Raw genomic sequence first — 27,811 nt, 5'->3', positions numbered from 1 at the left:
TATTGTTGCTATTGTACTTACCTATTGTATTTACCTCCTGGTACCCCAGCACCTCCAAAACCCTCAAATCTAGACTCCAAACATCCCAGAATAAACTAATCCGGTTACTTTTAGACCTCCACCCCAGATCACACCTCAATCCAACCCACTTCTCCAAAGTGGGCTGGCTCAGGGCGGAGGACAGAGTAAAACAACTTGCACTGAGCCTAGTCTATAAAATCCGCTACACCTCCTTGATACCGAAGTACATGTCAAATTACTTCCTTAACGTAAATGACCGCCATAACCGCAACACCAGGGGGAGCTCCACAAACCACGTTAAACCCAGATTTCGATCTAACAAAGGTCTTAACTCATTCTCTTTCTATGCCACATCAATGTGGAATGCACTCCCAACAGGTATAAAAGTAAGTGAATCTCTATATTCCTTCAAAACCGCTCTAAAACAACACCTCCAGGCAACTTCAACACTTTACTAATACCCTCCTCCATTCACATCCCATCTCTCCGGATTATAAACAACTCAAATGTACTTCTAATGTATATACTTGTTCTTATGCTATCTGAACTCACTATGTTCTCTGCTGGCTGTACATATCCTACTAAATAAGACCTACACTGTTTCAATGTCCACATTTCTCTGTTGATGCAATTGTTGATGACTGAAGTTCTGATATCAACCAAATCTCCTCATCCCACCCCCGGATTGTAAATAATGTAAATAATTCAATGTACATACTATGATGATTAACTTGTGTGATGACTGTATTATGTTGATAGTATATATTTGTACCATGAATGTGGACCCCGACTTAAACAAGTTGAAAAACTTATTCGGGTGTTACCATTTAGTGGTCAATTGTACGGAATATGTACTGTACTGTGCAATCTACTAATAAAAGTATCAATCAATCAATCAATACTGCGCTATCTTACTAAGATTTAGCCCAACTGAATTATTCAAGTCTCATTGTAGATTCTCTTTATTTGCAAATTTGGAATAGCTCGCAATAAACCACCAATTTAGTTTGCACATTCTGAAAATAAACAATCTTATGTTACAATATTATCCTTGGGGGATGTTATTACTATATTTTGTAAAGGCAGACAAAACTATTGTACATGATGCCATTAGATCCAGCAGTATGTCACTCCGTAACAGCTTATACGGTCAAGGAAAAACAACACTAACACACTTATCACTGGGGCTTGCTCGCAAACGGACGCATGTTGCATAGGTGACTCAAAAAAATCAGCTGAAAATGATGAACTCCTCATAAATTTGAACACTTTAGCATGTTGACTTTAGAGGTTTTTGATGTTTTTCCTGTTGCTCCAGCAATCCACTATTGGAAAGTTTAATCTTCAACAAAGTGTGAACGTCTTTAACCCCGCAGGGCATTTTACTGGTATCCATCCTGATAGTCCCCATTAGCGTAATGCTCTTCTTCTTCTTGCATGGTAACCCCTCTTTTCTTTTTCCAGTCGTGTTTCCGACCCACTTCACCAGCCGTTGTTCCGTAAGTCTTTTTGGGGGCCGCCAGGCTCTCGCTGTTGAGCTCAGACTCTTCAGCCAGTTCGTCCTCCTCAACAAAGCCGCATTTCTCCTCACTGGTACTTTCGGGGTTGGCCCAGTCCTGTTGTTCTCCCGAGGCAAAGATAGCGTAGAAGATGACCCCTGAGTAGTGCACCATCGATGCTATGACAAAGACATTCTGCCACTCCAGTCGAGTCTGTGTGAGAGGATACCAATTCAATGCATATTCTGAAAGTAGCACTTTTGATCCACAACTTCTAGTACAAAAAAAAAAAAAACACCCGCCTTTGAAACACAGCTACAGTATTTGCAGGATTAACTTTTGCCTGAAATAATTTATGATGGGAGAACTATTCTTGTTTGAATGCTGGAGGCTACATCCTGGTGCATTGAGGATGATGTGTCATTGTGATCCTGTGGACTGAGCAGTTTAAAACGTAATACTTTATTGAGGCCTCCTCGAAATTAACAATATACAACTTTTTCTGTTGACTAGATCTGGCTATATGACCACATCAAAATAATTGCTGTGATGAAGTTAATGGTGTACTACTGCAGTGGTTCTCAATCTTTTTTCAGTGATGTACCCCCTGTGAACATTTTTTTAATTCAAGTACCCCCTAATCAGAGCAACGCCTTTTTGGTTGAAAAAAAGAGATAAAGAAGTAAAATACAGCACTATGTCATCAGTTTCTGATTTATTTAATTGTATAACAGTGCAAAATATTGCTCATTTGTAGTGGTCTTTCTTGAAGTATTTGGAAAAAATATATATAAAAATAACAAAAAACTTGTTGAAAAATAAACAAGTGATTCAATTATGAATCAATCAATCAATCAATGTTTACTTATATAGCCCTAAATCACTAGTGTCTCAAAGGGCTGCACAAACCACTACGACATCCTCGGTAGGCCCACATAAGGGCAAGGAAAACTCACACCCAGTGGGACGTCGGTGACAATGAGGACTATGAGAACCTTGGAGAGGAGGAAAGCAATGGATGTCGAGCGGGTCTAACATGATACTGTGAAAGTTCAATCCATAATGGATCCAACACAGTCGCGAGAGTCCAGTCCAAAGCGGATCCAACACAGCAGCGAGAGTCCCGTTCACAGCTGAGCCAGCAGGAAACCATCCCAAGTGGAGGCGGATCAGCAGCGCAGAGATGTCCCCAGCCGATACACAGGCAAAATCAAGATTTCTACATATAGAAGTAATCATCAACTTAAAGTGCCCTCTTTGGGGATTGTAATAGAGATCCATCTGGATTCATGAACTTAATTCTAAACATTTCTTCACAAAAAAAAATATGAATCTTTAACATCAATATTTATGGAACATGTCCACAAAAAATCTAGCTGTCAACACTGAATATTGCATTGTTGTATTTCTTCTCACAGTTTATGAGCTTACATTCATATTTTGTTGAAGTATTGTTCAATAAATATATTTATAAAGGATTTTTTATTTGTTGCTATTTTTGGAATATTTTTTAAAAATCTCACGTACCCCTTGGCATACCTTCAAGTGCCCCCAGGGGCACGCGTACCCCCATTTGAGAACCACTGTACTACTGTATAACATGTTGTACCTTGTGTATGGTCAGGGCACCAACAATCAGGGGACACACCATTCCAGACAGTGTTCCCACCCCATTGGATATGCCCATCAAGATACTGGCATAGCGAGGAGCAATGTCCAGATGATTGACATTAAAACCTGCCAACACAAAAAGCACAGGTTTGTCTCTTTAGATTCTCAGTCATCCAGTTCATGGAAATACAGAAAAAACACCAAAAGGCTGATTCAGTTCTGAATGATTGGATGCTTATGTCTTTGGTAGTGTGTTCACATGTCAGTCCTTACCAGCTGTTACCAGCTGTGACTGGTGAGTCTTTTGCAGTCCGTATTGTCTAAAATTCCCATGAAAAAAGCTAAACTCGGGCCGACTTTCAGCAACATCTTTCCTCACAACATTGACAAAAATCTAGACGCAATTCAGACACCACTGGTTGTATCCATATATCTACAACTCCAGACTTCACCACTAAGGTATTAGTGGTGAAGTCCACCACTAATGGTGATGAAATCCTGGTATCATTCAATGTCAGTACCCCGTAGACACTTGAAGGCCTACTGAAACCCACTACTACCCACCACGCAGTCTGATAGTTTATATATCAATGATGAAATATTAACATTGCAACACATGCCAATACGGTCTTTTTAGTTTACTAAATTGCAATTTTAAATTTCCCGGGAGTTTCGTCTTTGAAACGTTGTGTAATGATGACGTGTACGCAAGACGACACGGGTTTCTAGGAAGTATGAGCGCTGCGCACACACACAGCTAAATGTCGTCTGCTTTAACGGCATAATTATACAGTTTTTTGGACATCTGTGTTGCTGAATCTTTTGCAATTTGTTTAATTAATATTGGAGAAGTCACAGTAGAAAGATGGAGTTGGGAAGCTTTAGCCTTTAGCCACACAAACACACGGTGATTCTTTGTTTAAAATTCCTGGAGGTGAAACTTTCCTATGGATCAGAGCGTGGTCAAGCGAACATGGATCCTACCGAATGTCAACCAGCAGGTTTCGGTGAGAAAATTGTGGTTAAAAAGTCAGTTCTTACCGGAGAAAATCTGAGCTTGTGCCGTCCATAGCTGCCATAGACTCCCCTGAGACACTGGCGTCAAGACACCCGTGGAGACACCCTTCCGACTATCAGGTAATATTAAACTCACTAAAACACTAGCAACACAATAGAAAGATAAGGGTTTTCCCAGAATTAACCTAGTAAATGTGTCTAAAAACATCGGAATCCGTCCCAATTCAATCGCGTTTTTTTTTTTTTTCTAGTCCGTCGCTTTCAATATCTTCAAACACGAATCTTTCATCCTCGCTCAAATTAATGGGGAAATTGTCGTTTTCTCGGTCCGAATAGCACTTTTTGTTGGAGGCTCCCATTAAAAACAATGTGAATATGTGAGGAGCCATCAAACATGTGACGTCATCGTCTGCAACTTCCGGTAGAGGCAGGGCTTTTCTCTTATCACCGAAAGTTGCAAACTTTATCGTGGATGTTCTCTACTAAATCCTTTCAGCAAAAATATGGCAATGTCGCAAAATGACCAAGTATGACACATAGAATGGACCTGCTATCCCCGTTTAAATAAGAAAATCTCATTTCAGTAGGCCTTTAAACAACAAGATAAAAATAAACAGTATTAACACACAACAATGGAGCTCATGTATTTCTTTTTAAGCCGCCTGTGTCGGCATGACCACTTGCACGCAGCAATTGTCCTGTGGCATAAACCTTCCAGCCACTGGCAACTTCTATAAAGTCGACCCTATGACACGCTGGAGAGACATCATCCAGAACATTCTCAACACCTCTGGTACTGGCATTTTCATGGACAAAACAACAGAACTGACCAAGGACCGGGCAGCCTGGACAAACCCATTTCTTTAAAATTAAACATCACATTTTTGGGGGTAATTGTCAGGGAGTGTTTGTGATGAACCCCATGTTGGCAGGTTTGTTGCAGGAAAATATAACTTTTAATATCAAAAATAAAATGCAGCAAAACAGGAACCAGGAAACAGGAAACAGGCAAACTGGAAACAGCATACAGTAAACAGGAACCAGGAAAAAGCAAACAGCACACAGGAACCAGAAAACAACTAACAGAGACGAGGAACCAGGGACAACCGGAGACAGCAAGCAGTCCACCACATACAATACTAAAGCACTGACTGGAGGGAGAAGGAGGTATAAATAGTAGCCTGATTGGCAATTGTGTGCCAGACTGCCAATCAGGTACAGGTGAGGGTAACAAGCGCTCAGGGAGACGTGCAGGAAAAGGAACCAAAATAAGAGTGCTGACAGGAAATAAAACACAAACAAGGAGGAAAAAACTAAATATAACAAAACTGTCTGTGACAAGCCTGACAGTAACGTGAAGGACTATACAAAAAAGATCTGATTTTACAAAAAAAATCAGAGTTCAGCATCATACCATGCAGTGTGAACAAAGCCTTAGTCTGTAGTTAAAAAAACAAGTAGAGTAAGAAAGAAGTCGTACCTGAGATGGCAAATCCACTGAAGCCAACGGCAAGCACCAGGAAGGAGATGGCTACTGCTCGGGTGTGTGAAAATCCAACCACCAGCAGAAAAGTAGCCTCCATACCAAATCCTGCAGAAACAAAATTCCACACAAAAGTTTTGATAGTCATCATTATCACACATTGGAGACATTGTTTAACTAAATGTTTTTTTACTGGTTTAAGACGTGTGTTCCCTACATTGTAAATCCTGGTTTCCTGAACATACCTCCACAGTTCATGAGTTTTCTCACATTTGTAGTAGTCAGGATTTTGTTACTGCGTAGAAAGTCCGCCAGCTGTCCTCCAATGGGAACTACAATAGTCATCACCATGTGGGGCACAGCAGACAGAATCCCCACCTGCAAAGGCAATAATCCATTGACAAGGCATGTTGTATAAATAAAAGCACCCTGATACATCCCTCGCTATAAAAACAGGTCAACCTTGCTGATGGGGAAACCAAAGACCTCTTCAAAATACGCCGGTTGGCTGATGAGAAGCAGATAAAAGGTCCAGCTGCGGCAGAAGTTGGCCACTATGATGGCGTACACCGGCATGGACGTAAAGAACCGACGCCATGGTGTCTTGAATTTCTTAACCACAAAGAGAGAAACAACTCCAGTTTAGTGGGGGGTTAAAATATGTGTGATGGTAGTGCAATGTCGCCAACCTCAGCCATACTCAGATGATGGATGGTTTCACCGATGGTGGACTCAATGTATAGCCTTTCTTCATCCGTAATGGTTGGATGCACTGCTGGACTCCCATATGCCAACAGGAGCCATAGGACATACCATATGATGCCAAAAACACCTTACCGGGAATGAAACACAAGCGTGAATGGACATATGAAGTATTGATGAGGGCCCGTCACGGTTGTCAAGTTGAAACCTCCACCTGAGACGTGTCATTATTATTCAGATGAAATGATGAGTCACAGAACCCAGACAGGAAAGTGGTATTTTACAGCAATAAATCATGAGATCGTATCACGTGAAAAAGCAAAGTGGATTTTTATTAAAACATATCTGGCAATATGTGAATTTCATGTCAGTATTAATCGATTTAAGCAATCTACAAAGCAATTCAGATAAGGGTTATTATGCAAATCCCAGTGGATGCTTATGAAATCTCAGCTGCCACCTTTAGACATTACAAATGGTTGGGTAATAATACCCTCCCTGTACTAATTTCTTAGGGCCTTTTTAATTTATATATGTTATTTGGCTGTGGCTATGGAGTTGACCTTCTGGCATGTGTGTGTGTGGATTAGAAGAGAGAGACTTTGAGTAATTTAGCAGATGATTGGATGTTACTACAATCACAACATTTTCTCAAACTAAATGTTTGAGGAATAGAAGTAGTCCAACCTGTGAGTGGTTACAGGTACTATCATTAGTGAGATAACATCTTCAAATGGCTTGCCGTGATATAGTCTTAATAGATGGACTGGATACATTAAAGTCCTCCCCACAGTTGATGAATGATCAGTGATGATAATATTTATAAAGTTATAGTCAATGATTTATGGCCCTGAAGTGGAAATTTGGTAGACCGTTTTGCTAAATCAATTTGTTACATGTTGATGACCCAATGTGAGATTTTTGAAGCCAAATAAATATCTACTCCAAAATGTTTTATTCAAGTCCAAGGTGCTGTTTATTTTCAATGCTTAACATGTACAAGAAATATAAGAACTGAAATAAAATTTTCGGCACAGTCCCACCAAGAGCAGACATACAGGACTGTCTCAGAAAATTAGAATATTGTGATAAAGTCCTTTATTTTCTGTAATGCAACTAAAAACATGAAAATGTCATACATTCTGGAGGCAATTGGCCTGTGGCATTGCTAAGGTGTTATGGATGCCCAGGATGCTTCAATAGCGGTCTTTAGCTCATTTGCATTATTGGGCCTGGTGTCTTTCAGCTTCTTCTTCACAATAACCCACAAATTCTCTATGAGGTTCAGGTCAGGGGAGTAGGCAGGCCAATGGAGGACAGTAATGCCATGGTCAGTACACCAGTTACTGGTGGTTTTGGCACTGTGGACAGGTGCCAGATCATGCTGGAAAATGAAATCATCATCCCCATGGAGCTTTTCAACAGATACAGCTTCAATAGCCGTATTCCCATGGTCAAGCCACTCCGAACTCTTGAAACGGAAGTTCCTCAGTCAGCAATGGTTTGGGGAGCCATGTCAGCTGCTGGTTTTGGTCCACTGTGTTTCATCAAGTCCAGAGTCAATGCAGCTGTGTACATGCTTCCATCTGTTGTAAAGCTCTATGAAGATGATGATTTAATTTTCCAGCATGATCTGGCACCTGCTCACAGTGCCAAAACCAGCAGTAACTGGCGTACTGACCATGGCATTACTGTCCTCGATTGGCCTGCCAACTCTCCTGACCTAAACCCCATAGAGAATTTGTGGGGTATTGTGAAGAAGAAGCTGAAAGACACCAGACCAAATTATGCAAATGAGCTAAAGGCTGCTATTGAAGCATCCTGGGCATCCATAACACCTCAGCAATGCCACAGGCCGATTGCCTTTATGCCACACCACATTGATGCAGTAATCCATGCAAAAGGATTCCCAACCAAATACTGAGTGCATTAATTGACATTTTTAGATGTTTGATTTTGTTTTGTTGTTATAAATCTTTTTTTTTTACTTGGTCTGAGGAAATATTCAAATTTTTTTAGATAGGATTTTTGAGTTTTTTTAAGCTGTATGCCATAATCAGCAATATTAAAATAATAAAAGGCTCGCAATATTTCAGATGTGTAATGAATCCAGAATGTATGGCATTTTCATGTTTTTTAGTTGCATTAAAGAAAATAAAAGGACTTTATCACAATATTCTAATTTTCTGAGACAGTCCTGTACATTACAGGGAGACAAGAAAAGGACCGCCAACGGATCAGCCATTTAAAAAAGGTGGAAAACAGGTGATATTGGGAAGGGAGGGAGAGTAAATAAATATCAATCAAAGGCTGGACACCCGGGAGGGACAACCTAGCTGTATAGCAGCCATTACGCATCTAGTGGAAATCCCAGGTTAATGCGTAAAACCTCCCAACCAGCAGTAGTCTTCTTCAACACCTATCTACACACTAGCTCAGCCCTGTGCAACTGGCGGCCCGCAGGCCATATCTGGACCGCCAAAGCTTTTCATTCGGCTCGCCGAACATCACCCAAATAGGCTTGTTGAAACAATTAAAACTAGGGTTGATCATGTATGGCGTACTTTCGCCACCCAGCAGGGAGCCACAGTGAGGTTTACGTGTCACAGTGAAGCAGCAGTGGGGTGATTAGAATCAACCCTATAGGAAAAAAAAAATCATAAATAGCAAAAATCAGGCTTTTAACAAGGACTGGACAGTAAAGTATGAATGTTCTAACTTCTACCCTGAGCAAGTGCTTGAGTCATTGTTTCCTGCGGACCTTTTAAGCGACGGACACATTGATCCAGACAAGCAGCAAAAATGGTAGAAATCCCAGCTGCGGGTTTCCTCACGAAAGTTGTTCAAACATTTGAAAGTAGATATAATTTGTGCTTAAAGATAGTTTAGTTGGTTTTGTATTGAAATTGCTGACCCAGTGATGTCTTTTGTATTTGAGGTCATGCCGATTTTTTTGTCTGAGAGTAACGTTCAAACTTCTTTTAATGCATGTAGTGCTAAATTTGACCAGTAGACGGCGTCAACGCCAACAGCGATCAATCACATACAATGTTTGGTGTGTGAATGATGTGTAATTTCAATATGTGTAACCATTTGTAGTTTATTGTGTAGATATATTAACACTAAACCTTCTATTTTTTTTTTTATAAAATACACAATGGACGGTGTACATTTAGGTCTATTTTATGTTTATATTTTCAGTCTTACAAGCATGAATGAAGGAAGAAGCGTAAAGAAGTACAACTAATTGAACAACAAAAACTAGAGTTTCTTTTTCTTTACGAGCTGCACATGCTGCAATTAATTTATTGACAGTGCGGTGTGAAAGACGATGTGTTTGATTTGCATTTAAGTAAACGCAGTTTCAAAGAAATATAACCTGACAAAACATCCACATTTTGAGCCCTTGGACTCTTGAAACTGCTTCCCTCTTCATTATATAGTTAAAGGCCTACTGAAACCCACTACTACCGACCACACAGTCTGATAGTTTATATATCAATGATGAAATATTAACATTGCAACACATGCCAATACGGCCTTTTTAGTTTACTAAATTACAATTTTAAATTTCCCGCGGAGTTTCTTGTTGAAAACGTCGCGGAATGATGACGCGTGCGAGTGACGTCTCAAGTTGGAGGGGACATATTAGCGCAGCACCACTAACGGCTAAAATTTGTCTCTTTTTATCGCATAATTACACAGTATTCTGGACATCTGTGTTGCTGAATCTTTTGCAATTTGTTCAATTAATAATGGAGAAGGCAAAGTAGAAAGATGGAGGTGGGAAGCTTTAGCCTTTAGCCACACAAACACACAGTGTTTCCTTGTTTAAAAATCCCGGAGTTGAAGCTTTACTATGGATCAGAGCGGTCAAACGAACATGGATCCTGACCACTTGTTTTGGTGAGAAAATTGTGGTAAAAAGTCGCCTCTTACCGGAGCTCAGCGGAACTTCTGTCGTGCTGCTGCTGCCGTGACTAATTTCCTTTAGAGACTGGCGTCAAGACACCCGTGGACACACCCCTCCGACTATCAGGTACTATAAAATCTCACTAAAACACTAGCAACACAATAGAAAGATAAGGGATTTCCCAGAATTATCCTAGTAAATGTGTCTAAAAACATCTGAATCGCTCAATATGCAGTCGCCTTTTTTTTTTTTACTTTATTTTATTTATTTATTTTTTTAGTCCTTCACTATCACTATCCTCAGCCACGAATCTGTCATCCTCGCTCAAATTAATGGGGGAATTGTCGTTTTCTCGGTTTGAAAAGCTCTTTTTGTTGGAGGCTCCCATTAAAAACAATGTGAGGACGTGAGGAGCCCTCACACGGGTGACGTCATCGTCTGCGACTTCCAGTAAAGGCAAGGCTTTTTTATCAGCAATCAAAAATTGCGAACTTTATCGTTGATGTTCTCTACTAAATCCTTTCAGCAAAAATATGGCAATTTTGCGAAATGATCAAGTATGACACATAGAATGGACCTGCTATCCCCATTTAAATATGAAAATCTCATTTCAGTAGGCATTTAAACTGCCCTGCACACACTCTATATCTTTTTTCTCTTCACTCGCCTGTTCATCAAATTACTGAACAGGACTCAGCTTTACAGACAGTCAAGAATTATAGAACCCATCCATCCATCCATTTTCTACCCCTTGTGCCTTTTGGGGTCGGGGGGGGGGGGGGGGGGGGGGGGTCGCTGGCGCCTATCTCAGCTGCATTCAGGCGGTAGGCGGGGTACACCCTGGACAAGTCGCCACCTCATCGCAGGGCGAATTATAGAACCCTAACACAACAAATAGGGCCTGATCTACTAAAGTTTGGCATGTAGTGAAACAAATACAAACTTGATAACCTACCCAAAGCTGATCGACTAAGCTCGTGTGCAGAGGACTGCACCTGTTGAGTGGGCAAAATAAGGAGCACAAGCTATTTAGCTTGTCTATCTCCACGAATATGCAGAATATATTAGGATCCTCAGGAGAAGAAGATTATTTAGCACATACAGTGTGATTTATCAAGACTAAAACTGTTCTGCCAGAGCTTTTTTGTGTGTGTTTATGTGCGTGAAATGTGAAAACGAGGAGTTGCGCAGAAATGGCTGTGAGAAAAGAGGCAATCACTCTGCAGCTCCGTTCTACCTATGCTTGTAAACATACTGTTGTATATGGACTGTCAAAAATACAAATATTAGACATATCATCTATTCAGCAATATATTTTTATAATTTTATAGCTGCTGGATGACTTAAGGGACTGATTCAAACAAATTCAATTGATTTGTTTTTGGTGTCTGTTGGCGATTTTGCCCTCCCGGTAACAGTTCGAGATGCCACCTCAGTAGAAGCATTTAAGTCTCACCTTAAAACTCATTTGTATACTCTAGCCTTTAAATAGACTCCCTTTTTAGACCAGTTGATCTGCCGTTTCTTTTCTTTTTCTTCTATGTCCCACTCTCCCTTGTGGAGGGGGTCCGGTCCGATCCGGTGGCCATGAACTGCTTGCCTTTGTATCGGCTGGGGACATCTCTGCGCTGCTGATCCGCCTCCGCTTGGGATGGTTTCCTGCTGGCTCCGCTGTGAACGGGACTCTCGCTGCTGTGTTGGATCCGCTTTGGACTGGACTCTCGCGACTGTGTTGGATCCATTGTGGATTGAACTTTCACAGTATCATGTTAGACCCGCTCGACATCCATTGCTTTCCTCCTCTCCAAGGTTCTCATAGTCATCATTGTCACCGACGTCCCACTGGGTCATTATTGTCACTGATGTCCCACTGGGTGTGAGTTTTCTTTGCCCTTATGTGGCCCTACCGAGGATGTCGTGGTGGTTTGTGCAGCCCTTTGAGACATTAGTGATTTAGGGCTATATAAGTAAACATTGATTGATTGATTGATTGATTGACACTTGTTTTTTCATGGGGAAAAAAACTTCCTGCTTTATGCATATCTCGAAGATTCCAATGCACTCTCAAAGTTAGTGCCAGCATCTTCCAGCATGCATATTCAGTGCACAAAAAAGTAGGTTCCATTGTAGATGCACTGCAGGACTGCCACTGAAATGCTCATTAAAAGTGGTACATGTCTGTTGCATATTTCAAAACATAGAAACACGTCACATGTTGTACACATACTCTTACTAGATGACACGCAACACACCCACTTATAGTACACCCAATATTATAGTTTGCACACGCTGTTTAGCGCGTGATTTTCAGTTCTTAGTAGATCAGAACACCAGGACCTTTTTTTGTTTTCATTCGACTATAGTCAAATGTGTCTATATGGGCAACCACATTACATTTTTTCATGCATCTTCATGTTCTTACCGTAGATGTAAAACACTGAAGGCCAGCCGACGTACTGTACCATCACTCCAGCCAAAGGCATGGCGATCACAGCTCCTGCGTAGGAACCTGGGAAAATTAATCTCATGTTATTGTTGTAGCAGTAATATACACTCACAAGTCCAGCCATCCATCCATTTTTTACCGCTTCTCCCTTTCGGGGTCACGAGGGGTGCTGGAGCCTATCTCAGCTGCATTCGGGCGGAAGGCGGTGTACACCCAGGACAAGTCGCTACCTCATCGCAGGGCCAAAACAGATAGACAGACAACATTCACACTCACATTCACACACTAGGGCCAATTTAGTGTTGCCGTTCAACCTATCCCCAGGTGCATGTCTTTGGAAGTAGGAGGAAGCCGGAGTACCCGGAGGGAACCCACGCAGTCACGGGGAGGACATGCAAACTCCACACAGAATGATTCCGAGCCCGGGATTGAACTCAGGACTACTCAGGACCTTTGGATTGTGAGGCACATGCACTAACCCCTGGCACACCGTGCTGCCCACAGACACAAGTCATTACATAATTTCAAAATAGAAAATGTCTAATGATGTCTTGATGGACTTTTTATCCGGCCTGTATATTTTATTTGTCCTGTACTCGTGCAGTCATTCCTTTATGGACCTTTGCTTTGTGAACTGATTGAGTTACAGAAATTAGTGGGCGTGCAACGATGCGTTTTAACAACAATCAGATTCAATTCAGAATTTGTGGTTGCCGATACGATTCAGGTACGATATACATTTTTTAAACGGATAATGTCACGCTGTGGTTGCATGGTGATGCGTGGATCGTTCTCCCAAGATGCAGACGTAACTCCGGGTAAGAAAATGATTTAATGGCTATAAGTCATTCAACATACAAAAGTACAGCCTGCCGATAGCATGGGAAGCTAATGGAATAACTAATAAGAAAACCTATGGCTCAGCCTAGCTCAAGAATCCAAAGGTAAATCAACGTAACTTGTTGCATAGAAGCAAATAAGAAAACCAGACTGAGTGTGGTGGAAAGCAGGGAATAAGTAGCTCTCTGATTAATGCTCAGGAGCATGTGAGCGTCCCGAACAGTAATCAGAGGCAGGTGAAAACAATCTGCTGTCATGGCAATTAAAACACAAACCCAGGGGTGCTCAAAACAGATAGTGAGGGAGTCGAAAACTAAACAAATATGATCCGGGCAACGATTCAAAACGATTCAGTGTGTTTAAATCGATTAAGGGACTAAGCACAAAAAAATAAACCAGCGTGACTGTGAATAAATACTGGATATTGCTGGTTAAATTCCTGTTACTTGTTGTAAGGGTTTTGGGTCTAAATAATTTATGAATACAAACAAGCAAGTAAACAACAATTAATGACCAATGCATTCACATGTATTTGAATTAAGTGCCAACAACACTCTAACACTCTAACGGCGTGGCGCAGTGGAAGAGTGGCCGTGCGCAACCCGAGCGTCCCTGGTTCAATTCCCACCTAGTACCAACCTCGTCACGTCCGTTGTGTCCTGAGCAAGACACTTCACCCTTGCTCCTGATGGGTCCTGAGCAAGACACTTCACCCTTGCTCCTGATGGGTGCTGGTTGGCACCTTGCATGGCAGCTCCCTCCATCAGTGTGTGAATGTGTGTGTGAATGGGTAAATGTGGAAGTAGTGTCAAAGCGCTTTGAGTACCTTGAAGGTAGAAAAGCGCTATACAAGTACAACCCATTTATCATTTATAACTTGAATTAACAAGAGGAAACCTTTTCTGCTCACATTTTCATCATTCAAGCAATTTTCAATAAAACATTTTAAGAGTAGATTTACCTGCTAAATAAAGTTTCCCGACCCGATTTTACAGTCTCTTTTCTCCGCCCTGGTGCTGCAGATGAAGGACAGCGTCCCAGGTGTGCATGTATGTCCCCTCATCTCTGCTAATGGTGTTGGCCGTTCACTTCCTCATTTCCATAGCCTCCTTCATCCATTTGTTCTATTTATTTGTTTCTCATGAAATGATTTCTCCTTGGCTGCCAGTTGTTGTGTTGTCGCTTCATGTTGTGTTCTGGATGACGCCGCAATTAGCTCCGCTGTCACTTCTGATGTGTCGGTCACGTCCTTTGTGGCTTAAAGTTGTTTTGCGGCTTTATATTACATTGTGTTGTGTCGATTGTCTTTGTTGTGGCTTTTGCGACCATGCTGTAGCTGAAAGGTTTTATGTTCTATAAATGATATTGTCTTGTGGCGTTTGTTTGCATTTGTTATGACCGTCCTCGACCACCGTTGCTATCTGCCATATTTGTTTTAATGGGGTTGGGGAGGAGACCCTGCCCCAAGTGGAGGAGTTCAAGTACCTAGGAGTCTTGTTCACGAGTGGGGGAAGAGTGGATCGTGAGATCGACAGGCGGATCGGTGCGGCGTCTTCAGTAATGCGGACGTTGTACCGATCCGTTGTGGTGAAGAAGGAGCTGAGCCGGAAGGCAAAGCTCTCAATTTACCGGTCGATCTACGTTCCCATCCTCACCTATGGTCATGAGCTTTGGGTCATGACCGAAAGGATAAGATCACGGGTACAAGCGGCCGAAATGAGTTTCCTCCGCCGTGTGGCGGGGCTCTCCCTTAGAGATAGGGTGAGAAGCTCTGTCATCCGGGAGGAACTCAAAGTAAAGCCGCTGCTCCTTCACATCGAGAGGAGCCAGATGAGGTGGTTCGGGCATCTGGTCAGGATGCCACCCGAACGCCTCCCTAGGGAGGTGTTTAGGGCACGTCCAACCGGTAGGAGGCCACGGGGAAGATCCAGGACACGTTGGGAAGACTATGTCTCCCGGCTGGCCTGGGAACGCCTCGGGATCCCCCGGGAAGAGCTAGATGAAGTGGCTGGGGAGAGGGAAGTCTGGGTTTCCCTGCTTAGGCTGTTGCCCCCACGACCCGACCTCGGATAAGCGGAAGATGATGGATGGATGGATGGATCCTTAACATTAAAAGTGCTAAACTTTGTATAAAGTCTGCTGTTCTTAAAACCAACGTTTTCCTTTTTGTAGATCAATAGAACTGATAAATTCACTTTTAAAACGATCTTGATTCGATACCTACAGTATCTTCCAGTGGGCAAACTTGCTGAGCTCAAATCAATGTAGTTGAATCTTAGGAATATAAATCTATATATTTAGATATCAAGTAATTGTCACACTCCAAGAAAATAGACTTCCCCAAACTGTTCCCCTAAAGTTGCAGTTAATCTCCCACAGTCCTTGACTGACTAGTCTCTACTGCCATTTAGACTGTTTTATACTTTGCCCATTATTGGCATCTCATCTCGACAGCCATAACTCACCGCAGAAGGATGTTGTGGCCAGTCGACTACGCTCAAGAGGTGGGGCCCACTTTGACCACATTCCATGACACGCTGGGTAAGTGACTCCCTAGAAGGAGAATATGCCAACAATAATAAAGTAAACAGTGAATATCTCCATTCAGCTTCTTTTGTGTCTAAACTAACTATTTGGATTCTTACCTCAACCAGTCCCTGCAGGATGCGAACAAACAATACACACCCATAATGCACTCTTGCTGCAGACGGAATGAACATATTCAGCACTGACGTCAAGAAAATGGCAGCGCCGAACACCCTGAAGAAAAAAAAGTAATTTTGTGAGAAATCATCCAGCGCAGGTTTATACTGTTTGACTGACTCAGTTGTAATTTTGCTATAGGGGCAATTTAAATAACAGTAGTTTCCCAGTTAAATATAAGCTGCACGCACCTAATTTTCGGGCACATTTTATTTAATATACTGTATATTGGCCACAAACGTCTATAAACAGCAGGTGTACACATTGAACCATGAAATATTCACTCATGAACTTGGTGACAAAGTTTAAAAAAAGACAGTGCCTGTAACACGTCATACAGTAGCCTACTGGAAAAATTATTGAGCGGGATCCTCGTCTTTCTTCTCCGCGCAGCTGTCAAACCTTTCTGGGGCCTTTGTGGTGGTGGATTTTTATTTCATGTGGCGGCTTTTTCAATTTTCAATGAACGGGTCGACCGTCTTTGGCTTTGGGGCTCCGTCGTGTGCCTTCCGTTGTTACTTCTTTGTGATGAAGGTGAGTCCATAATGTGCTAAATGGCCAACTAGATGATTGTGTGAGTGTGTTTGCTTTAATGTCCATCCATCCATCCATCCATCTTCTTCCGCTTATCCGAGGTCGGGTCGCGGGGGCAGCAGCCTAAGCAGGGAAGCCCAGACTTCCCTCTCCCCAGCCACTTCGTCTAGCTCTTCCCGGGGGATCCCGAGGCGTTCCCAGGCCAGCCGGGAGACATAGTCTTCCCAACGTGTCCTGGGTCTTCCCCGTGGCCTCCTACCGGTTGGACGTGCCCTAAACACCTCCCTCGGGAGGCGTTCGGGTGGCATCCTGACCAGATGCCCGAACCACCTCATCTGGCTCCTCTCGATGTGGAGGAGCAGCGGATTTACTTTGAGTTCCTCCCGGATGACAGAGCTTCTCACCCTATCTCTAAGGGAGAGACCCGCCACACGGCGGAGGAAACTCATTTCGGCCGCTCGTACCCGTGATCTTATCCTTTCGGTCCTGACCCAGAGCTCATGACCATAGGTGAGGATGGGAACGTAGATCGACCGGTAAATTGAAAGCTTTGCCTTCCGGCTCAGCTCCTTCTTCACCACAACGGATCGATACAACGTCCGCATTACTGAAGACGCCGCACCGATCCGCCTGTCGATCTCACGATCCACTCTTCCCCCACTCGTGAACAAGACTCCTAGGTACTTGAACCCCTCCACTTGGGGCAGGGTCTCCTCCCCAACCCGGAGATGGCACTCCACCCTTTTCCGGTTTAATGTAAAAAATGCTTTAATGTAAAAAATGTTATTGGTACTGCGCAGCGTTAATTTTGTTAAATAAAAATGTTTGTCTTCGTTATCGTCAACAAACTATTTTCCCTTGATAAAAAGTAGGCTGGGCCCTGCGATGAGGTGGCGACTTGTCCAGGGTGTACCCCGCCTTACGCCCGATTGTGGCTGAGATAGGCGCCAGCGCCCCCCGCGACCCCAAAGGGAAGAAGCGGTAAGAAATGGATGGATGGATGGAAAGAAGGCGGATCTTGAACGAAAATAAAAGCACGTTGACTAAAACGATGATGAAATTAAAAAACGGGACAAAAAGATTGACTTAGACGAATTCCATTTAAATTACATTTCATCTGTAGGTGGGCGGGAGAAAATTGCCAATCACAGTTGTAAAAAGCCCAAAGAGTATCCAATCAGAATTTGCATCTTTACAATGGACACTGTTTTGTTTTTTTACCTGGAAAACAAGACGCAATACAAGACGTCGATACAATATGTCACCCACATTGGGAAGAAAGAAAAGAGGACACATTTGGACAGACTTCCCCTATAAGTGGTATCAAGACAACTTCAAATATACGTTATCATTTATACTTTATATTTTACAAAATTTACCGGAATTTTAGACGGCTAAAATGTTGAGGAATTTAGTTGACTGTAACTGGACTAAATCTAAATTAATTTAGGTGACTAAAATATGACTAAAACTAAAATATGTTTTCGTCAAAAGACTATGACGAAAACTAAATTAAAAACTGCTGTCAAAATTAAACATCCGTTTGGCAATTTCATCGGTCTGATGTGACGAGACTAAATTCGTTGACGGCATGTGAAGCTTGTGAACCTGGAATTATAATTAGCCGCAGCACAGCGTTCAAAAAGCATCTCACAGTCTGGAAATTCCGGCATGTTTGTCTTTTTGATACTGTACCTTTTTTATATTTAATACAGAGGAGTGATTTGATTGCAACATTATTGAGTGAAACATTGGCTCCAAATCCTTGTAGTAGAGTAATTTCCAATGTGTGTGTCTGACTTCCCGTTCCTTTTAGGCTTTCTGTTTGGGGACAGAGTGTCATCAGTGTGTAGTTTGTCATTCAAACAACCGAGTTTGTCATATCCATTGTTTTCATTGCCTATTGTTGGGCACAGATGATTGCGCTCTACTCTGTCTGTGCTATGTTTAACATTACCCACCATCAGTGTGTGAATGGGGAAATACTGTGAAAGCGCTTTGGTCTCCTTAAAAAGGGGTAGAAAAGCGGTATACAAGTACTACCCATTCACCATTTACCATTGCCATGAATGAAGCGCTATAATAGTATATTTGCGTTGGAGAGAAAAGGAAATTAAAGGAGAATAAGACACATTCTGACACCAATTATTATTATAAATATTCAGTCTTTCACTTCAAATTGTACCTTTTGCTCTATTTTCCCCCATTTTTTTTTTGTTAAAAATAAACCGCGGCACACAAATGGACCCCAGTCCACACTTTGGACACCCCTGATTTACAGTACGGGATTTGTGCACCAACCTGCACTTATGTATTAAAAAATAAATTGAATAGCAGTAGTTGCATTTAGTAAATACCTATACTTCTCCTCCACCACATCCACCCATCCCTTCTTTTTTCCAAAACAGTTTGTAAGTGACACTTGTAATATTCCAGTGGCTGGTGTTTCAGAAAGAAATCAGAGGCAGGATCTTTCATTATTAACTCTCAGTTGCGTGTCGGCTTTTTCCTGCGAAGCTTTTATTACAGGAGTGTTATCTGGTCCATCGGCACCGCTCAAAGCACAGCACAGCTTTAACCCTTTCAGCACACCGCCATGTTTTTTTTGCTGGTATTTGTCTTATGGCCTTTCCCAAACATACAAAGACAACAGTCTTGGGGTTACACCTGGAATGCACTCCAAACAGGTGTAAAAAGAAAGAGCATCTCTACCCTACTTCAAAACCACACTAAAAGAACACCTCCAGGCAACTACAACCCTAGACTAACACCATCCCCCCACCACATCCCACCTCCCCGGATTGTAAATAATCAAATGTAAATCATCAATGTATATACTTGTTTGCTTTCTGAGCTGCTCACTGTACATATCCTACCAAGTCAGACCTACACTGTTACAATGTCCATTTCTCAGATGATATAAATGTTGATGACTGAAGTACTGATATCAACCAAACCAAATTGGAAAGGTGTTCTGTGGTCTGACTTACAATTGGAAACAGAGGACGTGGTGTCCTCCAGAACCAAGAGGAAAATAACCATTCGGATTGTTATAGGCGTAAAGTTCAAAAGCCAGCATCTGTGATGGTATGGGGGTGTATTAGTGCCCAAGGCATGGGTAACTTACACATCTGTGAAGGCACCATTAATGCTGAAAGGTCCATGCAGGTTTTGGAGCAACGTATGTTGTTATCCAAGCAGCGTTATCATGGACGCCCCTGCTTATTTCAGCAAGACAAGTGTTACAACAGCGTGGCTTGGTAAAAAAAGAATGAGGGTACTTTCCTGGCCCGCCTGCAGTCCAGACCTGTCTCCCATCGAAAATGTGTGGCGCATTATGAAGCTTAAAATACGACATCGGAGACCCCGGACTGTTGAACGACCGAAGCTCTACATAAAACAAGAATGGGAAAGAATTCCACTTTCAAAGCTTTAACAATTAGTTTCCTCAGTTCCCAAACGTTTATTAAGTGTTGTTAAAAGAAAAGGTGATGTAACACAGTGATGAACATTTCTTTTTCCCCAACTACTTTGGCACATGTTGCAGCCATGAAATTCTAAGTTAATTATCATTTGACAAAAAAAATACAATTTATGAGTTTGAACATCAAATATCTTGTCTTTGAAGTGCATTCAATTGAATATGGGTTGAAAAGGATTTGCAAATCATTGTATTCCGTTTATATTTACATCTAACACAATTTCCCAACTCATATGGAAACGGGGTTTGTATAAATACACGTATATATATATATATATATATATATATATATATATATATATATATATATATATATATATATATATATATATATATATATATATATATATATATATATATATACACAGTGGGGCAAAAAAGTATTTAGTCAGCCACCGATTGTGCAAGTTCTCCCACTTAAAATGATGACAGAGGTCTGTAATTTTCATCATAGGTACACTTCAACTGTGAGACACAGAATGTGAAAAAAAATCCAAGAATTCACATTGCAGGAATTTTAAAGAATTTATTTGTAAATTATGGTGGAAAATAATTATTTGGTCAACCATTTAAAGCTCTCACTGATGGAAGGAGGTTTTGGCTCAAAATCTCACGATACATGGCCCCATTCATTCTTTCCTTAACACTGATCAATCGTCCTGTCCCCTTAGCAGAAAAACAGCCCCAAAGCATGATGTTTCCACCCCCATGCTTCACAGTAGGTCTGGTGTTCTTGGGATGCAACTCAGTATTCTTCTTCCTCCAAACACGACAAGTTGAATTTATACCAAAATGGATACATGGATGATACAGCAGAGGATTGGGAGAATGTCATGTGGTCAGATGAAACCAAAATAGAACTTTTTGGTATAAACTCAACTCGTTGTGTATCTTGGATGGATCCCATTGCATCTCTAACTTTTTCCCATTCCTTGGTCTTCATTTTTGTACTTTGTAATTTTGGCAAAAAATTTTGGAAAAGTAGGAAGTACGAAACCCAAAGTACAGTACCATCGTACAGAGAAGTCAATAAAAAGATGACCTGTTGGCAGACAGCTTGTTGGAGATGAAACCACCAGGGATTTGAGTGACAATGTAGCCCCAGAAGAAGGATCCATGGATCAGTCCAACAGTCTCTGGATCCCAGTTAAACTGTGCTTTCTAAAAAAAAAAGAATTGGCCGATTAAAATAGAAGCGTTGTATATAAAAGAATTGTCCTTACCTGAATTACTTGAGTGCCATTGATATAGACTGTATTGTTGTTCACCATCTCCACAATTGCTACACCGAGGTTACAACGAATGCCAAAGGAAATGCAAAAACCCAGACCACTGAGGATGGCGAGGATGTAACGCTTGGGAAGACCTCCACAGCTGCAGTCCAACAGCGGAGCAGGGCGAGACGTGGACGCCACCGGACGACCATCTTCGGTCAGTTCAATGTGGTTCTCCTCCTCTACATTGCTGCCATCTATTTTCCTACAGAGCCAGCAGCAAATGACATGTATTGTAAATGCAGTGTATAAGATAGTGACTCCCTATTTGCATATATCCATCCATCCATCCATTTTCTGCCGCTTGTCACTTTTGGGGTCGTGGGGGGGTCATCTAGAGCCATCTGTATACATATATACATATATATATATATATATATATATATATATATAGTACATACATACATTTTCTACCATTGTCCCTTTTGGGGTCGTGGGGGGTCACTGGAGCCTATCAGAGCTGCATTCGGGCGGTAGGTGGGGTACACCCCGGACAAGTTGCCACATCATCGCAGGATATATATATATATATATATATATATATATATATATATATATATATATTTATAACAATACGAAAATATAACATAAGGATGGAAAGGATAATGCAGGTATTAAGTAGACTAAAAATGCTCCATAGTAGCAATATGAAATATAACATATATGTAATATTTACATATTATATATATATATATATATATATACATACAGCATATATATATATATATATATATATGTATATATATATATATATATATATATATATATATATATATATATATATATATATATATATGTATATATATATATATATATATATATATATGTATATATATATGTATATATATATAGTAACGATATGAAATATAACATATATGTAATATTTACATATTATATAAATATATATATGTAAATATATCATACATGTTATATTTTATATTGCTACTATGGTGTATTTTTTGTCTACTTGATACATGCATAATCCTTTCCATCCTTACCCTTTCCATCCTTTGAAACCGAGGTACTGTGTGGAACAATTTCCCTTGTGGAGACTGATAATGCAAAACACAACTTTGCTTACCTATTAGTACCTGTTTTTGCATATTTGGGACTTATAAAAGTCCCAAACATTTCGAATCAAATCATGAAGGCATGGCGGAGATATTTAAAAAAAACAACCTTGCTTTCCTTCAAAATTCCTCCAAAAGAGCCATTTGGAATGGGCTCCTTTTGTGACATTCTTCCCATCAGTGACGTCAGCGGATATCTCCATATATGATAAAGTTTTACCCGAAGAGCTTTGCGCGTGTCCGTGCTGTGGTCAATAAATTCCTTCTTTTTCTCTATCCTCTTGTTGCGGGACAGACTGGCTCGTACATGCACATGCATCTTCTGCTGTTGCCATTTTTAAAAGAAGTAGCGTTTAGCTCAAACTTTTATCCGTCAGTAGACTTATTAAAACGTACAACATTCATTACCATGATTTGATTAACGTGGACCCCGATTTAACAAGTTAAAAAATGTATTTGGGTGTTACCATTTTGTGGTCAATTGTACGGAATATGTACTGCACTGTGCAATCTACTAATAAAAGTTTCAGTCAATCAATCAAAAAGACTGACGGCGAGAAGACGGACTCAAAGTGTAGCCACATAAACAAAACAGCCCACAAAAAGGTGCATCCTGCCGAGACGGTCAGAAAGCAGCCTGCACGGTCTATAAAACATTATCTATGCAGAATTTTGACCACCATTACATTAAAATCTGAATATGACTCATTTAAGGGTTTATTTCATGTCTAGAGGTGTCAAAAAAGTATGTTTAGAGCCTTGTAAACAGTTTTTTTTATGTATTCTGGCTATGAAAATATTAAATTCATAATTAATGATTCCTGCTTTGCCAAAATGTGCATGTCGTGGTCATGTCCACAACCAATTAACAGCAATAAACGAGGGACCATTGTAATCATACTCACCCCATCCCCTTGCAGTACACTCAGACATCCCCCTGGGACCCCTGCCCCTACACTAAGTGCATTTTATGTACATAATATTTTGTCAATTGCTGCTCACTGGCCATGTCATTAATCATACATGAATAATTTTAGTCATTTATGCTGTTTGGTTATCACTTCTGCTGCTACTGAGTACTTTGATCATGTCACCAACCCATCACCAAGTCCTGACTCTATTTATGACTTATCACCCATTATCTTAGTTCAATATTTGCAAATAGAATTGTTTGGTATCACTTCAGTATTTGGGGCGGTATAGCTTGGTTTGTAGAGTGGCCGTGCCAGCTACTTGAGGGTTGCCGGTTCGATCCCCGCTACCGCCATCCGTCACTGCCGTTGTGTCCTTGAGCAAGACACTTTACCCACCTCCCCCCAGTGCCACCCACACTGGTTTAAATGTAACTTAGATATTGGGTTTCACTATGTAAAGCGCTTTGAGTCCCTAGAGAAAAGCGCTATATAAATATAATTCACTTCACTTCACTAGTATGGGGAACATATTCACCATTAATTAGTTGCTTATTAACATGCAAATTAGTAACATATTGGCTCTTAATTAGTCATTATTAAGTACTTATTAATGCCTTATTCTGCATGGCCTTATTATACAACCTGACCCTAACCCCAATGATAAACGCAACCCGAATCCTAACCCCCTAACCATAATCGTAACCCCAACCCCAACCCCAACCCTAACCAAATAAAAATCAAGTCTTTGTTACTTAGAATGTGTTCTCCTAGTGTCCAAATGACTCTAAATTAAGTCTGTGTTACTTAGAATATGTTCCCTACACTAAAGTGTAACCATTTTTTTGTTTGTCATTATTTTTAACGTGTCCTTTTATTTAAAGCCTCAACCAAAATGCTGTTATATTTGTTTGATTGATTGATTGAGAAGTGTATTGACATCTTAAAGAATTGAATTCATGTTGTGCTTTAAAAAGGCAAATGGATGGCACAAAAAGCCAAAATACTTGTTTCCATTGTGGCCCATTAAATATTCATCACATTTGATACATTCAATAATAAAAGATATATAACCTGTAACATGTATATAAAAAAATATGTTAAAACATTGATAAATGATGTACATTTACACAATATACATGTTTGGTGATTTGAAAAACAATATATACAAAAAATGGGGGGGTATATACACTATGTTGACATAAAGACAATAAATTCCCTTGAATCTTGCATCTCAGTGAAGGCACTTTAAAAGTGGAAAAAAAGCATGAACGACAAAGGTAACAACATCCCTGTTGTCATGCCGAGGTCATAAGGTAAGCAGTCAAGGCCACAAAAAGGTTGCCAGACTTTTGCTATCAGGTTGCATTCAGGTAGATTACACCTGTTCCATTACCATCTTTTTCAATAGTAGCCTGCACTCCTGAACTACATTTCATCCGATATGTGCAGTACATGCAACACATGTGCACGACAAAATCCACACAAAAAAACAAACTTTTTGTAAACGGAGCATTTCTTCTACTTTATTCCACATTTCCACAATTTACTTTGTTCTTATCAGGATGTTTGTGCCACATAGAAACATGCAGATCTCCAAATTATATAGTTGTCAACCGTATATCCTTATTTGACGATTTATTCCAAAGTCTAGCCAGTCTTACTTGTTGATAGTAGGAGAACATATTATTTTAGTTGACTATTGATTTTTAATAAATATTTTGTGTAGACAAAATGTTCAAAATAGATATTATTATATATTTTTCTATAACTTACATTGCAGCGTTTGTCTGATTGTGCAAAAACTGCATCCAGTGGCTAGGGATGCAACTCAGTATTCTTCTTCCTCCAAACACGACGAGTTGAGTTTATACCAAAAAGTTCGATTTTGGTTTCATCTGACCGCATAACATTCTCCCCATCCTCTGCTGTATCATCCATGTGCTCTCTGGCAAACTTCAGACGGGCCTGGACATGTACTGGCTTAAGCAGGGGAACACGTCTGGCACTGCAGGATTTGATTCCCTGTCGGCGTAGTGTGTTACTGATGGTAACCTTTGTTACTTTGGACCCAGCTCTCTGCAGGTCATTCACCAGGTCCCCCGTGTGGTTCTGGGATTTTTGCTCACCGTTCTCATGATCATTTTGACCCCACGGGATGAGATCTGGCGTGGAGTCCCAGATCGAGGGAAATTATCAGTGGTCTTGTATGTCTTCCATTTTCTGATAATTGCTCCCACAGTTGATTTTTTCATACCAAGCTGCTTGCCTATTGTAGATTCACTCTTCCCAGTCTGGTGCAGGTCTACAGTTCTTTTCCTGGTGTCCTTCGACAGTTCTTTGGTCTTGGCCATAGTGGAGTTTGGAGTCTGACTGTTTGAGGCTGTGGACAGGTGTCTTTTATACCGATAACGAGTTCAAACAGGTTCCATTAATACAGGTAACGAGTGGAGGACAGAAGAGCTTCTTGAAGAAGTTACAGGTCTGTGAGAGCCAGAGATCTTCCTTGTTTGAAGTGACCAAATACTTATTTTCCAGCATAATTTACAAATAAATTCTCTAAAATTCCTACAATGTGAATTCCTGGATTTTTTTTTCTTATTCTGTCTCTAACAGTTGAAGTGTACCTATGATGAAAATTACAGACCTCTGTCATTATTTTAAGTGGGAGAACTTGCACAATCGGTGGCTGACTAAATACTTTTTTGCCCCACCGTATATATATATATACATACATATATATATATATATGATGTACATATATACATTTTCTGCCCCTAGTCACGTTGATTGTCTATGTATATATATATATATATATATATATATATATATATATATATATATATATATATATATATATACATATATATATATATATATATGTATATATGATAATAAATGACAATAAAATTTGATGTATTACAAATATTAAAATATGATAACAATGACATATGTATATGACAATAAATGACGATAACATTTGATTTTAATTTGATGTATTATCCATCCATTTTCTACCGCTTGTCCCTTTTAGGGTCGCGGGGGGTGTTGGAAACTATTTGATGTATTAATTAATATAAAATATTATGACAAATATGACAAGTAATTACACAACATGTCACTATCGGAAAAAAGTGCTGGACATCATTGGTATAAAGTAAAGTCAGTATTGAGCACCATTACTAAAATAAATTGTGACTATTTTTTACCTACACAATCTGGAACAGTGTTAAGCCATTTTCTTATGAGTTATCCCCACACTGACCAGTTTTATTTAACAAATACTAATTTACAATTGGCTTATGTGTGAATTAAGGTTAAGATTCAAACATTTTATATTGTGAGCGAATAACCCTACATCACATTTATAATTCGCATCAATTTACATAGTGATGTGAATTTTACAACTCCTCACGATTCAATTTTGATTCCGATTTTTGGGGTGACTGTCCAATTCATAATCAATTCTCGATGTAACCCATTCTCATATTTGATTTGGTATAAAATCATAATAAAAACATTTTCAAAACAGGTTATAAAAGCTCCATTTGGCCCAACAGCCAAATGTTAAAAAAACAAAAAAACATTTAGGTTTTATATAAATCCCCTGATGAGCAGGCTTGTAGAGATGATATAGCCTCTTGTGTTTTTTCCTGACCTAACATATATTCCGCTCAACCCTGTTTTTGAGAACAGTATAACTGATAAACCTGATAAACCACAGAAACCTTGAATAAATATATGTATATATACATATATATATATATATATATATATATATATATATATATATATATATATATATATATATATATATATATATATATATATATTGTTGTTGTTTTTTTATTAGATTTTTGAAAATAAATGTGATTCGCAATTCGGTGATCAATCTTTATTTCTTCAGCACCCCAAATGTTGCAAATAGAAAATAAAGAAAAAAGAGTTGATATAATCACCGGTATGAAAGCATGTACCAGCACCAAACACAGTAATGTATGAGACATCAAGTAATTATTATTGTCATTAAATACATTCCTCAGCCTGGCAAGCACAACAACCAAATATGTATCTTCTGATAACAATTAACATAATACTATACTGCCAGACTCTGAGTGACACACCAGCACTCAACTGTTTTTTTGAAAGTACAGATGAAACATTGCTCTTCCCATCATTCTCTTTGTAATAAAAAATGTTCTTACCTTTGCAGTTTGCCTAAAGAATTCCCAAATGTACTCTTCACATCTTCTTTTCCAGGCTTTGGCACCTGCTCCTTCAAACCCCCCAAAGCACCAAAAGGCAT

The 27,811-nt window shown here is 40.1% G+C and overlaps 1 protein-coding gene across 2 annotated transcripts; it reads right to left on the bottom strand.

The window, feature by feature from the left end:
• Positions 1 to 990: 990 nt before the first annotated feature.
• slc17a8 (solute carrier family 17 member 8) lies at positions 991 to 27,811 on the bottom strand. 2 transcript variants are annotated; one of them, XM_061918085.1, is made up of 12 exons: positions 27,711 to 27,811; positions 21,474 to 21,729; positions 21,293 to 21,411; positions 16,178 to 16,292; positions 15,998 to 16,085; positions 12,669 to 12,755; positions 6,321 to 6,463; positions 6,094 to 6,243; positions 5,877 to 6,009; positions 5,629 to 5,739; positions 3,130 to 3,257; positions 991 to 1,733 (listed from the first exon to the last, which is right to left on the bottom strand). In XM_061918085.1, exons 1-12 carry the CDS (start codon positions 27,809 to 27,811, stop codon positions 1,404 to 1,406), a joined length of 1,761 nt encoding a protein of 586 aa, XP_061774069.1. In that variant the 3' UTR covers positions 991 to 1,403. The 2 variants fall into 2 exon arrangements, with proteins under 2 accessions (XP_061774069.1, XP_061774070.1); XM_061918086.1 differs by lacking the exon at positions 6,094 to 6,243.

This window comes from Nerophis ophidion, linkage group LG12 (genome assembly GCF_033978795.1).
Source record: "Nerophis ophidion isolate RoL-2023_Sa linkage group LG12, RoL_Noph_v1.0, whole genome shotgun sequence".
NCBI classification, from domain to species: Eukaryota; Metazoa; Chordata; class Actinopteri; order Syngnathiformes; family Syngnathidae; genus Nerophis; species Nerophis ophidion.
This window is presented reverse-complemented; position numbering and strand designations above follow the sequence as displayed.